This window comes from Gavialis gangeticus, unplaced genomic scaffold (assembly GCF_001723915.1).
Source record: "Gavialis gangeticus isolate Ggan-Ray unplaced genomic scaffold, GavGan_comp1, whole genome shotgun sequence".
Lineage (NCBI taxonomy): Eukaryota > Metazoa > Chordata > Crocodylia > Gavialidae > Gavialis > Gavialis gangeticus.
Window position 1 is genome coordinate 39,886,274 of NW_017729006.1, and position 13,175 is coordinate 39,899,448.

Consider the following 13,175-nt stretch of genomic DNA (forward strand, 5'->3'; position numbering starts at 1 on the left):
CCCCCCCCCCCCCCCCCCCCCCCCCCAAATTCTAATAGTCTAGCTGTTGATCTTGAACTCATTTAAAATCCTTTTCATTGAAGGAAACTTGACATGTTCAAGTTGCTACTTTGGTTGTCTTTGTGGGAATTCTGAATGATAGTTTGCCTCTTGGGAAGAGTGTTTACTATTAGTAACAGTATAAATAATGGTATTTACTATTACATCAATAGTACTAGAGATCTAATTACAAAGTAGTACCAGTTTTTGACTGGTATCTGCTTTTTCTTTTGCTGGAATGTCCAGAGATGTTTAGAATGTTTCCTTTATTTTAAAATACATTTTTATTAATTTAATTTTCACTCTGTAAATCTTCTTTAAAGAAGAGTAGCATAGCTCCATGTTGGAGGCAGGAGGAAGAGCAGGTTAATGTGTTTTATTGCAAGCAACAAGCTGTTTTTCTTTTAGGATCCAAAAATGTATGTACAGACAGTGTTGGATGTCCATAAGAAATATAATGCTCTAGTGATGTCTGCATTCAATAATGATGCTGGTTTTGTTGCTGCACTAGATAAAGTAAGTATAATTAGCATCTGTGATAACAATTCCATCTCGTTGTCTAAGGAGGTTTTAAGTTTCACTTTTCTGTAATTTGCAGGCTTGTGGTCGGTTTATAAATAATAATGCAGTAACAAAAATGGCCCAGTCATCCAGTAAATCCCCAGAGCTGCTGGCACGGTATTGTGACTCTTTGCTAAAGAAAAGGTATGTTTGTTATACACAGTTAGACTTTTTTTTGCAGGTTGCTTGAACAGAAATCATCATTGTGAAGTAAAACTATGCATCCTTACAAAAGTGTATTTCATTCTTAAAGATATAACACGATTTGAAGCAAGCAAGAAAGTACTATATAATTAAGTGCCCAAAAGCTCTACAGAATTTGAATTGGAACACTTCAAATTTGATTTTTAGTTTGCTAAAAAACATTTCTTACTTTGTTTTTTCACATTTACAATGCAGATTTATTAACCTTTCCAAGATAGTGATTCATGTTTTTTTCCAAATCAGAGAACAAAGAAGTATTTTTGCTTTTTGTTAATAGTCTTGTCTCCATCTTTTTTTTTTTATTGTTCCTTCCTTCTCAGTGGAAACCAAACAAGTCAAAAAACTGTCCTGAACTCTTGTTATTCCCACCCAACGTCCCGCTCAGTACTTGCCATCAAGTTATTTAGCCACCTGTGAAATGAGTTGATAAAGTTTCTGGTGTACTGGTAATGATATTGGGCAACCTTTATTATCTCTTTCTTCAAAGGGACCAAGATTTTATCACAGCCTCTGGTTATCACTGCATGGTAAAGTGGTTTTGTCTTCAAGGCCAGAGTATAGACCTAGCCTATGAGTATTTATTTGCTCTAGTTTTAGTGTTGAGATAAACTTGATGGGAAGATGATGTAGGGGGGAAAAACATTGTTTTGTTCTTAGCTTTTACGTTTCAAGATTTGTCTGTGTAACTCTTTCAACTGTGTGACTACAGGTATAAGAACAGCCTCTTATAATACATAAACATAAGACTATTAAGGAAATACTATAGTGAGTACCTGAAAAATTTTTTATAGCTGTATGTGGCTGTTTCTTTCCTGTTGTGGGGGTCCTACACAGAGGTCTCTTGTGCTCTCCTGAGTACAGAGAGGTTTTTCAGGTTAAAAAAAATCTACCGCTTGCATTCAGTGCATCAGTCAGTGTAACTGAGAGAATGATGCACATTGCATCACACTGCATCTTTAATGAGAGGATGGGGCAATACTGTTTTTCCCCTCTGTGAAGAATCTCTGATAGGTTACAACTCTGAAATGAAAACAGATTTTTGAGCCAGTCTTTGCTTACCCCCTGGTGCTTGCTTATGAAATAAATATCTAGATATGCTTGCCATATCATGAGTCTAGAATGCAAATGGGATTTGTAATTTAGGAATCATAAGCTTGTCCAAATAGCATAAAAACAATGCACTTGTTTGATTGCAGCTCTAAAAATCCAGAAGAAGCAGAACTAGAAGATACACTGAATCAAGTGGTAAGATTCTTAAATTAACAGTTTTCTTTTGTACAAACATTTAACTACCATAGATAACATCAGATTATCTCAGACTATTGTGGAACATACAAAAAAATCCATATATTTCAGAGTGTTTCTTTTTATTTAAGACTTTAGCTTTTATTAACATTCTTAATCTGCCAAATACCTTGTTCTGAAAAACTTATTTCTTGTATCAATAACTTGATACTTCCTGTGAAATAAATGTTGGACTTCTGTGTAAGTATGAACTTTTAGGTATTTTCCTCTAATCAAAAGGTGTTTTGGCTTCTCCAGATGGTTGTCTTCAAATACATTGAAGACAAAGATGTGTTTCAAAAGTTCTATGCTAAAATGCTTGCAAAGAGACTTGTACACCAGAACAGTGCCAGTGATGATGCTGAGGCAAGCATGATCTCTAAACTGAAGGTAAGACTTTCAGCCCTAATTACTTCACTCTACACTTCCCAAATTATAATCTCTTAACACTAGCTAGGAAGGTGTTGGAGCATGCTGTGAAATTTTATGCAGCTTTTATTTAAACATCTGATACGGAAATCAAGCTGGATTGTCTGCTGCTTTTAATCCCTGAGAGGTCGTAGTCAATGTATTTGGCTGGTTAAATAAAAACTTAAAGTAGTCTTCCTGTCCAAATAAACAACTGTAGTATTAGCTCCCCAGTTTACCACGTAGTGTATCATCCCCCTTATCCATCATTGACACTTGAGCCAAGTAAAATCCCAGGAGAGAGAGATTCATAATTTGCATCATTGTGCTTCTGCTTAGAGCAACCATGATGAAATCTTATTTCTGTACAGCTTTTTCTGAAGGAAAAGTAAATTATTGGTATCCATAACTTTCCATTCTCATCATTGTAGTTTAAAGGGTTGGCACGTAGGTTTTTGTGCTGGGGGGCTGTTACATTCCTGGCAGTGGCCACATCTATATGAGATGCTGCTGTGCGGTTATTATTGCACATTTATTTAGTGCTTGTATAAACACTAAAGTACAAAATAAATGCGCAGTACCCGCGTTACTGTGCAGTATAGTGCCAGCAAACACCTTTTTGGTCACACTACTGCACAGTAGCGTTGCAACATGGCTTTTGCCACATGACGCTACTGCGCAGTCAGCATCTTGTGTAGAAGCGGCCAGTGTTCTGTAAGCTTTCATTTTACTTCGTAATACCTTTGTCCCTACATTTTTGGTGGCAGCACAGCTCTGAAAAACACTACACAAGATCAGTACTTCAAGCTGTTTTTTTCACAGGGGGGAACTGGATGTTATAAATTTCTTAAGAAAATTGAAACGTAGTAGAGAATCCTGTATTTCTTGCTAAGTTTATTGTCCTGATTTTGAAATGCGTGGCCCTGTAGGCAAAGCTGTGCTCTTTCATTACAGCAAGCTTGTGGCTTTGAGTACACCTCCAAACTTCAGAGGATGTTCCAAGATATTGGTGTAAGCAAGGATTTGAATGAGCAATTTAAAAAGCACCTGACCAATTCAGAACCATTAGACCGTAAGTATTTAACCTAATATCCTTATTTCGGAAGCTAAGTTGCTGTTGAATAGCCAGACTGTTGCTTCATTCGTAATGTGTGAGGAAATGGCTGTTTTATGAGGGAAATTTTTTGGTTTGTATAACATTGAAAACTGGAATGATTAAATCTTGAGCTTAGACTTCAAATGCAGCTTTTGGGTCTGGCTCACATGTTCCAACTGCACCATAAGCCTGTTGCTATAAGCAGACTCTTTTGTTTTATCGCTCACAGTTGGGGTAGCTATTAAATTAAGTCGAATCCTGTCTTTGTCTCCTTTGTTATGATAGAGGAGATGCGTGTTTATTACTTGTTCTTGCCTTTGATTAAAATCTTGGCTTGTATAGGAATAGTACTGAAAAGGGCAGGGTTTTTTTTGCTCAGTAGATAGCCAGATTGATTTCAGCTACAAAGATCTTTTTCACTTCAGTTCCTTATGGAAATAGAATCCCTATATGTGGGAGTAATTGCTTGATATACGCTGAACTACGTTACTGTGTGCCACTTTCACGTCGTATTTAACTACTGATATAATATAAATGTACTGACTTTCCCCAAGTTGCCTCAGTACACTTTTGGGAAGGCCTTTAATTAAATAATTGTACACAATTTTTTTTTGTTAAGTCCTGTGTTTTTTCTCTTTTTAGAATATTAGAGAGCCTACACAATTCATATCCTTAAGCTATGAATTAACTGTTTGGACTCAGGGAAGAGACTTTGGAGTTATTGCAGATAGTTCTCTAAAAGCCAATAAAATGTTGGGCATCATTCAAAAGGGAATTGAAAACAAAATGGAAAACATCATCCTGCCACTATATAAAATCCACGGTGCACCTACACCTTGAACACTACAGTTTTGGTTTCCATTTCTTAAAAAGGATTTAGCTAAATTAGAAAGGGTACAGAGGAGGGTAGCCAAGGTGATCAGGGGTATGGAGCAGCTGCAATGCAAGGAGAGACGAAAAGTCTTAGGACTTCGGTTTGGAAAAGAGAAGGCTGAAGGGGGAATATGACAGATATTCCTGTAAATTCCTGAAACATATGGACAAAATATATAGCGGAACCGTTATTCACCAAGTCCCAGAATACTAAGCTAGGGATGACCCCACCTGAAATTAGTAGAAGATAAGTGTAAAAGAAGAAAGAGAGAGAACTTCTATATGCAACATGTAGTTAACTTGTGGAGCTGTCTGTCACAGGAGGTTGCAGAGGCAGATAGTATAGCCAGATTTAAAAAGGATTAGATAAAATTGTGACTGATGGGTCCAGTAATAACTATTACATAAAACAGTCAGGGATGTATCCTCTAATATCCGTAAAAATTTATGGTGGTGGATGCTAAGGGATGGATCGTTCAAGGTATGCCCTGTTCATATTCTCTCCCATTAAAGAATGTGCTATTGTCACTGGTGGTGACGGGACGCTGAGCTAGATGGACCATTCTCATCTGACCCAGTATGGATCACTCCTGATAGATAACTCAGAATTCATCTTTACAATAAGTCTAAATCTGACACTGTTCAACCTCATCTTTGTTTTGTCGGGAGTCTTTAATTTTAACCAAATGCTCTATACAGTGTAATGCTCGTTCTCTTTTGTTGTTAAAGTTAATGCTGCATCATTTTGAGTAGTACAGAGCCCTTTCCAGTTTGGGAAGTCCTCTCCCATGCTACACATATGACAAGACTGTAGTACAGTAGGGAAGACAGCTGAAGAGCCTGTTAATTTATGTGCATTTCCTTTTTTTCAGTGGATTTCAGCATACAGGTTCTGAGTTCTGGTTCATGGCCTTTTCAGCAGTCCTGCACGTTTGCTCTTCCTTCTGAGGTGAGGTGATAAACATATTTGCCTTTTAAACAAAAGTTTCCACTTACATAGAAATCTCTTCACTTTCTTCAATCTGACCAAAAATGAATTCCAGTCAAGTATTTCCTGCCATAAAATGTCAGTATTTGAAACCTTTCCCTTGTCTTAAAAATGTCCTATAAACAAGTACAATAAAGAGAAAATTGGTGTGAACTTTTTTCCTCCTTTATGACATATAAAAAAGTTCTGCAAGATTGGGTTTTTTTTATTATTTTATAAATAGCTAATATCAAGTCTTGGCTTCCTTGCTGCATCTCATCCTGAAGCGGGGGCAGGGATAAGATGCATAATTTTTGTGCCCTGTTGAAGGGGCAATAATGCTAATGAATCTTTAATCAAGATACACTTTTCTCCAGAGTGTTTAGTAGTCGCTGAAATAGAATAAATATTAGCTTTGTAAAAGTTGTCTTTTCATTAAGAATAGGTTTACCTCTCTTAATCACTCCAGATCTCTAACAACTATTGAGATGACGTTATCACTAGTTGTCTAGTAACTGTTCCTCAGCCTAGTCAAGAGGGGATGAAAGAGGATAAAAGTAAATTACCGTTCTTGCCTTAACACATCGAATGCTTACAAGAAAGAAGGTTGTATTGTCCTGTCTCCTCCACCTTCTTTCTCTCTGCCCCTCCCTTTGCAGATGACATTTGAAAATGAAATTATCACAAAAGGAAACTTCTTATGTGATTTGTTTCCTATCTATGCCTCCGGGAAAGCATGTTACTGCAGATAGTCTAAATTGTTTCACAAGCTGTAAATTTTAGCAGTCTCTCGGAAATACAACAACAACATTTACTTTTGGGTTTCTTTGTTTTGATTTTTTTCCTTTGTTTTAAACAGTTGGAACGTAGTTATCAGAGATTTACAGCTTTTTATGCCAGTCGTCATAGTGGAAGGAAATTAACTTGGTTGTATCAGCTATCCAAAGGGGAACTTGTTACCAACTGTTTCAAAAATAGATACACATTACAGGTGAGAACAACTTTTCATTAATGAAGGGATGTGATGATTACAAGGGAAAATAGTCCAAAGGCACAGTTGGGGTCTTTGATGTGGGCTTCAGTTCTTTGTCTGCCACTCACTTCTGTTGCCTGGGCAAGTTGCTTAGCCTCACTTTGTCTCTTTCCCCATCTCTTAGATGGGGATTATAGCAGTTCTTTCCTTCAAAAGGATGTTGTGAAGATGTAGACCTTAAACAATGTGAGGTTCTCACTGTTTTGGTAATGGGGATGAAGAAATGTAAAGAAACATTTTTGTAATGAGTTACTTTGAGCTATTGTGTGCAGAGAAACTGAGTTTGGAAGCTCCTAATATAAATTGTTTGTGCACAGATGACCTGTACAGGGAGACTGAAGAGACAAAGTTAGGGCTTGGCCTTTTTGAGATTCCCTGTGTTGATAAAACCAAACCTGGCTGCTCCCTGGATTGAGAAAAGAAATAGGAAGTAACTATTTGGGGTTCAAAATTTTAAGGCCGCTAAAAAGTGGAAAGGAAAATCACTTTGTAAACTCTGCAAAATATTGATTTTTTTTTTTTTTCCATTTGTGAAAAAAGGCATGTACACACTTGAGTTCAGCTACTAGTCAGTTATGTAAAATGAAAAGTGGGCAGGCTATAAGCAGTACTCAAAACCTGGAATTTCCACCTGGAAAATGTGTCCATTTCTTTTTAGGACCTGCGTAGGACCTGAACTCTGGTGAAAAATCAGGTCTTCAAAAGTTTTGCAATTGTTCTTTAAAAGCTCTCCAACGTGTACGGTTTTATTCACTTAGAATTTATGTTTGTCCTTTCCTTTCTCTTTTTGGGGATCTGGAAGGCATCAACATTCCAAATGGCAATCCTGCTGCAGTACAACACAGAAGATGCTTATACCGTACAACAACTGACGGACAGTACTCAGATCAAAATGGTAGTGTCTTACTTACTTGTGTCTTGTGTTACATGAGATTTATATTACCATTATAGTGTAAAATCTTTGTCATGGGGTTCAGGGTGCTAGTATCATGGGACAAGGTGTACAAGGTTGGAACTGTTCAAAAGCAGTTTGGCTTTTTGGGTAAACTTTGCTTTCCAGCAGTCGCAACTTTCTAAGTTTCATTTTGGTAGTTTCTAAAGAAACCTGAAGCTTGTATATGTGACCGTTGATCCTTGGTTTAAGCCTTTAGATTTGCTCACTAAATCCTTCCTTTTCTGCAGCAATGTATTGGTTTTCCACTATGGTTTGTTTGAAATTGCTGTTTATGAGAAGGGTTATTCCCTGTTTCCCTTTATTATTCTTTTCAGAGACTCTCCTATCTTCTATATATTTTAACAGAAACAAAATGTGAATCAACTGATAAATATAGATGCATGGCTCGTTTCATCTGCTTGGAAAAGAGGTTTCTTATTGTGTCCTCAAAATACGAGTCTTCCCCCTCAGCAGTTAGTAGGCACGTGCGTTTTTGCTAGTACATTCTTATAGGGTCTGCAAGTGTGTGTTGGGTGACGTGATTCCTAGTCAGCAAACAGAGTTCTTAATAAGAAACTGCTGTCTTTTCTTTGCTGAGGATTTTCCTGTAATACAGACATTCATTGCCAGCCACGCTGATGTAGCTGCACTTAGTGGCATAGCTAACTATTCCAGTGCCCTGGGCAGAGCCAGAGGGTGGGAAGGGGCAAGACGAGGGAGGATGTGCTGAGTGCTGGAGAACAGGGGTGAAGGAGCAGGTAGTTTTATTTGAGACAGTAGGGGCTCACAGGGAGGTGTACCTGACAGGGCTGAGGGCTTTGACTGCATGAAGCAGGAACAGAAATTCCCCCTTATCAGCCTCAGCCTTTTCCATTCCCCTTCCAAGCCCCTCCATGTGTGGGAGATACCACTGCAGCAGGAGGAGGTCTGTCTGTAACCTGTCTACAAGAGTTAATCTGGCAGCTGCTGCTGAATTGTATACCTAATGATACTATAAAAACCTTAATTTAGTGTTGGAAGGAGGAGCTGTAAGAGGGTGAAGCCCAACACCTCCCCATGCAGTAGCAGTGTCTCCAACTAGGACTGCTCTCAGTCTGTGCTGTCAGAGCCTCCTGTCCCTATTCTGTTGCCCCTCTGCTCCCATTTGGACATCACCCAAGGCTTGTGCACAAGTTGGTCGCCCTAGTTATGCTACCATCTGTACCTAAGGAAAATCTGATGTTGTAAGCAGACAAAGCCACCATTTGCATTGATGGAGTTTATGCTTCCATGAAACTCAAATAACTGTTGCAAGTATTAGCTTTGCATGTCCCACTGCAGTTACCACCAGGCTTGTCAATGCAATATAACGCATGCATGGCAGTATTGCCCCCATAATGCTTGGTTATCTTGGTGACCTGTGCATGGCACTGCATTGCGCCATCTTGACAGGCCCTCAGTGGCTTTCCACCATTGGCTGTAGCCAAGGCAAATTCCCAGGCTAGATGTGGCCTGAGAAATACTGGATTCGGAAGTCTGCTATGTTGCACTTTCTCAGAATTTTGATGCAAATGTCAAGTCAAAAGTCTTTGAGTAGCTATTTTCCTGCATGTCAGTACAGTTTTGTGGGGAAAAGAGCTATTTTTTGAGGAACTTGTTAGTCTGATGTAGAATATGTTGAAACCAATGTGGAGTTTCAGTTCGTCTTTAACCGTCTATAACAAGCTTTCTTTAATGCTTCCTGTATGGTTTTGCAGTTGTCCTCAGGCTTTAGTTCTCACCGTCTGAAGCAGTGGTTTTCAACTAGGGTGCCGCAAGATCCTTTAAGGGCCTTGTGGAGTTCCACTCAGTATTAGCACTGTTAGCTGTTCAAACACCTAGACATGATTCACAAAATAAACCCAGTGATAACAAAAAAAATTCCATTCAAATAAGAAAATATTCTGACCTGTTGTGGTCTTTCTGAGTTCTTTCCGCAGAAGAATTGCTCTATTTTTCTGTAGTCATGAAACAAGTGAAAGCTAAGACCTGGCATTTTCCATGGGGTGCCTTAGGTCTAACATGGTGAGAACCACTGAACTAAATCATCTGCGTTCTCTGTGTTTTTAAGGTTACCTTCCACAAAATCTGTTTTTCATAGTTATGAAATCTAAAACAAGAATAATTCCAGATATTCAGTGTTCATATTAGGTGGGGGTTGAACTTCTGGGCTGGATCTGCAGGGCCAGCAGGTCTGGTGGCAGGTCTGGGAATGATGGCAGGATTCAATGTCATCTTTATGGGTCTGAGAGCAGCAGCGGGGGGTCCAGGGATGGCAGAGCCAAGTCATGGCAGCCTGGGCATGGTGGTTCAAGTGACGACAGGCCAGAAGGTGAGCAGGGCTATGTAGCCCTCTTGCCACAGGTGGCCAAATCCAGCAGGATCCAGGGGCCCCATATGCTGTGGCAGGCTCTGCCTCTGCCTGGCCATTCCCCCAACTTCCAGTCATCTAGCAAGATGGAGCAACTCCATGCGCTGGATCTGGCCTGTGAGCGGTATCTTTGACACCCCTCATGAGAATCCCAGTTCTTTTGATGCTTGAGAAAAGAAATATATATATTGTTAAGCTTGTATTGCTCAGTTTTTTCTGTTGCTTGTAGGATATCTTGGCACAAGTTCTACAGATCTTATTGAAGTCAAAATTATTGGTAAGTTTTCTCCATTGCATATTTAATTTATAGAAAATGTTTAGTGAATATTTATTAATTCTTTGTTTCGTATAGGTTTTGGAAGATGAAAATGCCAATGTTGATGAGGTGGAGTTGAAGCCGGATACTTTAATAAAACTGTATCTTGGTTATAAAAAGTAAGAAAAATCTAGTAATATAAATCAGTTTTTGGGTGGTTGTGGGGTTTTTTTGGTTGGTTTGTTTGTTTTTTGAAGCTCCTACCACTTACTGTGTCATGCTTACAGTGGTTTAGAAACATCCAGGTTCTTAAAACAAACTGGATTGCCCTTACCATTCATGTTGGTCTCATGTCTTCATACTTTCATTCTGGCATGCACTAAAATTTTCATTTCAGCATACTCAGACATTAATCAAATGGATTTTTGTGACTTTTTCAATTCCTGATTTTTGTGTGCTGCTGCTGATCGTGTCTGCTGCTTCCCCCCTCCTCCCCTTGCAGCCCAGGGCAAGCCTGCACCATGCTGCCTTCTCCCTGTTGGAGAGAGAAATATTAGGGAGTTTACTTTAGAAACCTAGGCTCTGAAGTGTCTTAAAGCAATACTGCAGAGAGAATCTTTTTGTTAACTTGTTTTGCTTCAGTACCACTTTCTATACCTATAAACTCCAAATTACTTACTGTATTGAGGTAATTTTTTCACCTCTCAATTTTTTCACGATTTACAGCTGGCTTTTTTTTTTTAAGTAAAAGCTAGCTGTAAATTCAGGCCTGCATAACTGCTGTTTTCATATTCAAGAAGTCTTTCAGATTAATCCACATGCTAAAAGAATAATGAGAAGTGAATTAATGGAAGCGAAAGAAACTTTCTTCAAGACAACCTCTCTTGTATGTATATATTTAATATCCTTCTTCCAGACCCAAGAAATAACCATTGGGTGGTTCATTCTTTGCTTTGTGAACTCACAGACAGCTCTGTTATTCTGGCTCAAAAACCACGATACATTGGTTTTGCTGAAATTCCTAGGAGCAACTTGGCTTCCTGGTATCATAGAAATTAAGGGCTGGAAGGGACCTTGAAAGATCATCGAATCCAACCCCCTTGCTCTGGGCAGGAATACCACTGAGATCAAATGATCCCAGCAAGGTGTCTGTGCAGTCTCCTCTTGAAGAGGAGTCCCAAGGTTGAGGACTGCACCACCTCCTTGGGAAGTCTAGTCCGGATTCTGGTCACCATTACCATAAAGAAGTTCTTCCTTGCATCCAAACTGAAACCATCCTCTGTTTATGGCCCTTGCTCCTTGTCCTTCTCTGGGGCGCTCTAGTAAACAGTTTTTCTCCTAGCTCCTGATATTCACTCCTTACATACTTAGATGGCCTCCAAGTCCTCCCTCAGTCTTTTCTGTTCCCCAAGCTGAACAGTCCCAGATCTTAGTCTTTCCTCATAAGGTTTGTCCTCCAGGCCCTTAATCATTCTTGTGGCCTTTCTCTGAATCCTTTTTCAAGGTTATCCACGTCTTTTTTTGAAGTGTGGCGCCCAGAACTGGACACAGTACTCTCCAGCTGGGGTCTCACCAGTGCCAGTGGAGAGGTAGCTGAAACCATCTCAGGTTTACAAATGCTGTAGTGTAAGGCTCTGAAAAACTTGTTTTAAATTGGTAGGATAAGGAGATTGTCATTGTTATTGTTGAAGTGCTTTTTACATTTTAACTGTTTTTTCCACCTATTTTATAATATTCACATCTATTTTGTATTCTGTTTTCTAAAGATCAACCCCTTCCTCTGTTTCAGAATTATTCAGAATGGTACCGTCCCATTTTCTGCACTGAAAATATTCCACAGGATTATTTGCAGTATGGCCTTCTGGAAAAACATCAAACTTTAACATTAGGCTCAGAACTTAGGATCAGAACTTTTATGCATCTTCATAACATCTATTAAGATATATAAAAGTTCTATAACACTTTTGCCTATCTTGCATGCAGACCAGCCCAGCCTCTGGCTTCTTTACTTTTCATTCCACCCAGGAAGAGCACACACCAACTGCAGAAACTTCCTCAGCCCGACAAAGGGTTTTTAAACCTGAAAGCTTGCTTAATTTTTTTTCCAACTATTTAAGTTGGTCTAACGAAAGAGATCAGATTCGCCCAAAGAACCTTGTCTGCCTATGTCCTTAGACCAGCACGGCTACAACCTACACTCCTGTAACATCTATGAAGACATTATCAGAATAGCAGTTATATTGGGATGAGTTGGTAATATTATGATCAGCGTATAATCAGCCAACCAATATGCTACTTTCCCCTAAATGTTGCTGCTCATAATTAATTTACCCCTGCCCTATGACTACATTGGCATAATTGGAATCAAGCATCACTGTCACATCTCTCTCACTTAAGATGAAACTCTGGTCTTTCAAAAATTAGTTACAGATTTGACCTTTGTTTGACCAAATGACTAATCCTAGCCCATCTAGTAAATAACTGTTCAGAGTGTCGTGCACTATTCTTAAGTCGGATGAAGTATTACATTTTCAGAAGGACAGATGTCCCACTGTAGACACCTATGTGCTGAAGTCCTGCTGACTTGATGAGTATCCCTTGACAATGTGAGTTGGCCACTTTGGAAATGGTATCCACAACGTAACTTAGCCTTTGCATATTTTCAGGCACACTTAACATGGAGAGTATTTGTTTTGAGTCAGTTAAGAGTTCTGATGTACAGTCATTGTCGAGCTCTTACTGTTTTTGGTTCTCACAGAGCGATAGCATCATTGGTGGGTCTTCTTTGAAGTGGACGTTCTAAACTGTAGCATCCAAGGCCCTTGCCTTGCCAAGTTGTTTGTGTTGGGCAGACCTCCTTTTACTTCAGAGGGTGGCCCCTTAGATATAGGGATCCTGGAGTGAGGATGCAGTCATATGGCTGAGTCCCTTGTTAAGTAAAATATCACTAAAAAAGAATTACAGGGAGAAACCATCTTACTGTTTGGTTCCCTCTGGGATTATTATGTTCCTCTAAATCCCAGGCTCTTTCTTCCTGTACATTACTTTTCAGTGAGATTTAGTAGTTTTGATGTATACTGTGCACAAAGTTAAGAGATATTAAGCATGCTTTCTCTGTTCTTGCAGTATGA

General features: G+C 39.1%; 1 protein-coding gene across 2 annotated transcripts in view; it reads left to right on the top strand.

The window, feature by feature from the left end:
- CUL1 (cullin 1) overlaps positions 1-13,175 on the top strand; it is an 89,559-nt gene that overhangs the window by 73,853 nt on the left and 2,531 nt on the right. For both annotated transcript variants that reach the window (XM_019509115.1, XM_019509116.1), the window contains exons 10-19: positions 448-555; positions 638-744; positions 2,001-2,049; positions 2,347-2,478; positions 3,451-3,568; positions 5,338-5,414; positions 6,292-6,423; positions 7,268-7,360; positions 10,018-10,065; positions 10,141-10,223. In XM_019509115.1, the coding sequence (XP_019364660.1) occupies positions 448-555; positions 638-744; positions 2,001-2,049; positions 2,347-2,478; positions 3,451-3,568; positions 5,338-5,414; positions 6,292-6,423; positions 7,268-7,360; positions 10,018-10,065; positions 10,141-10,223 (947 nt within the window). The remainder of the gene's footprint in view (positions 1-447; positions 556-637; positions 745-2,000; positions 2,050-2,346; positions 2,479-3,450; positions 3,569-5,337; positions 5,415-6,291; positions 6,424-7,267; positions 7,361-10,017; positions 10,066-10,140; positions 10,224-13,175) is intronic.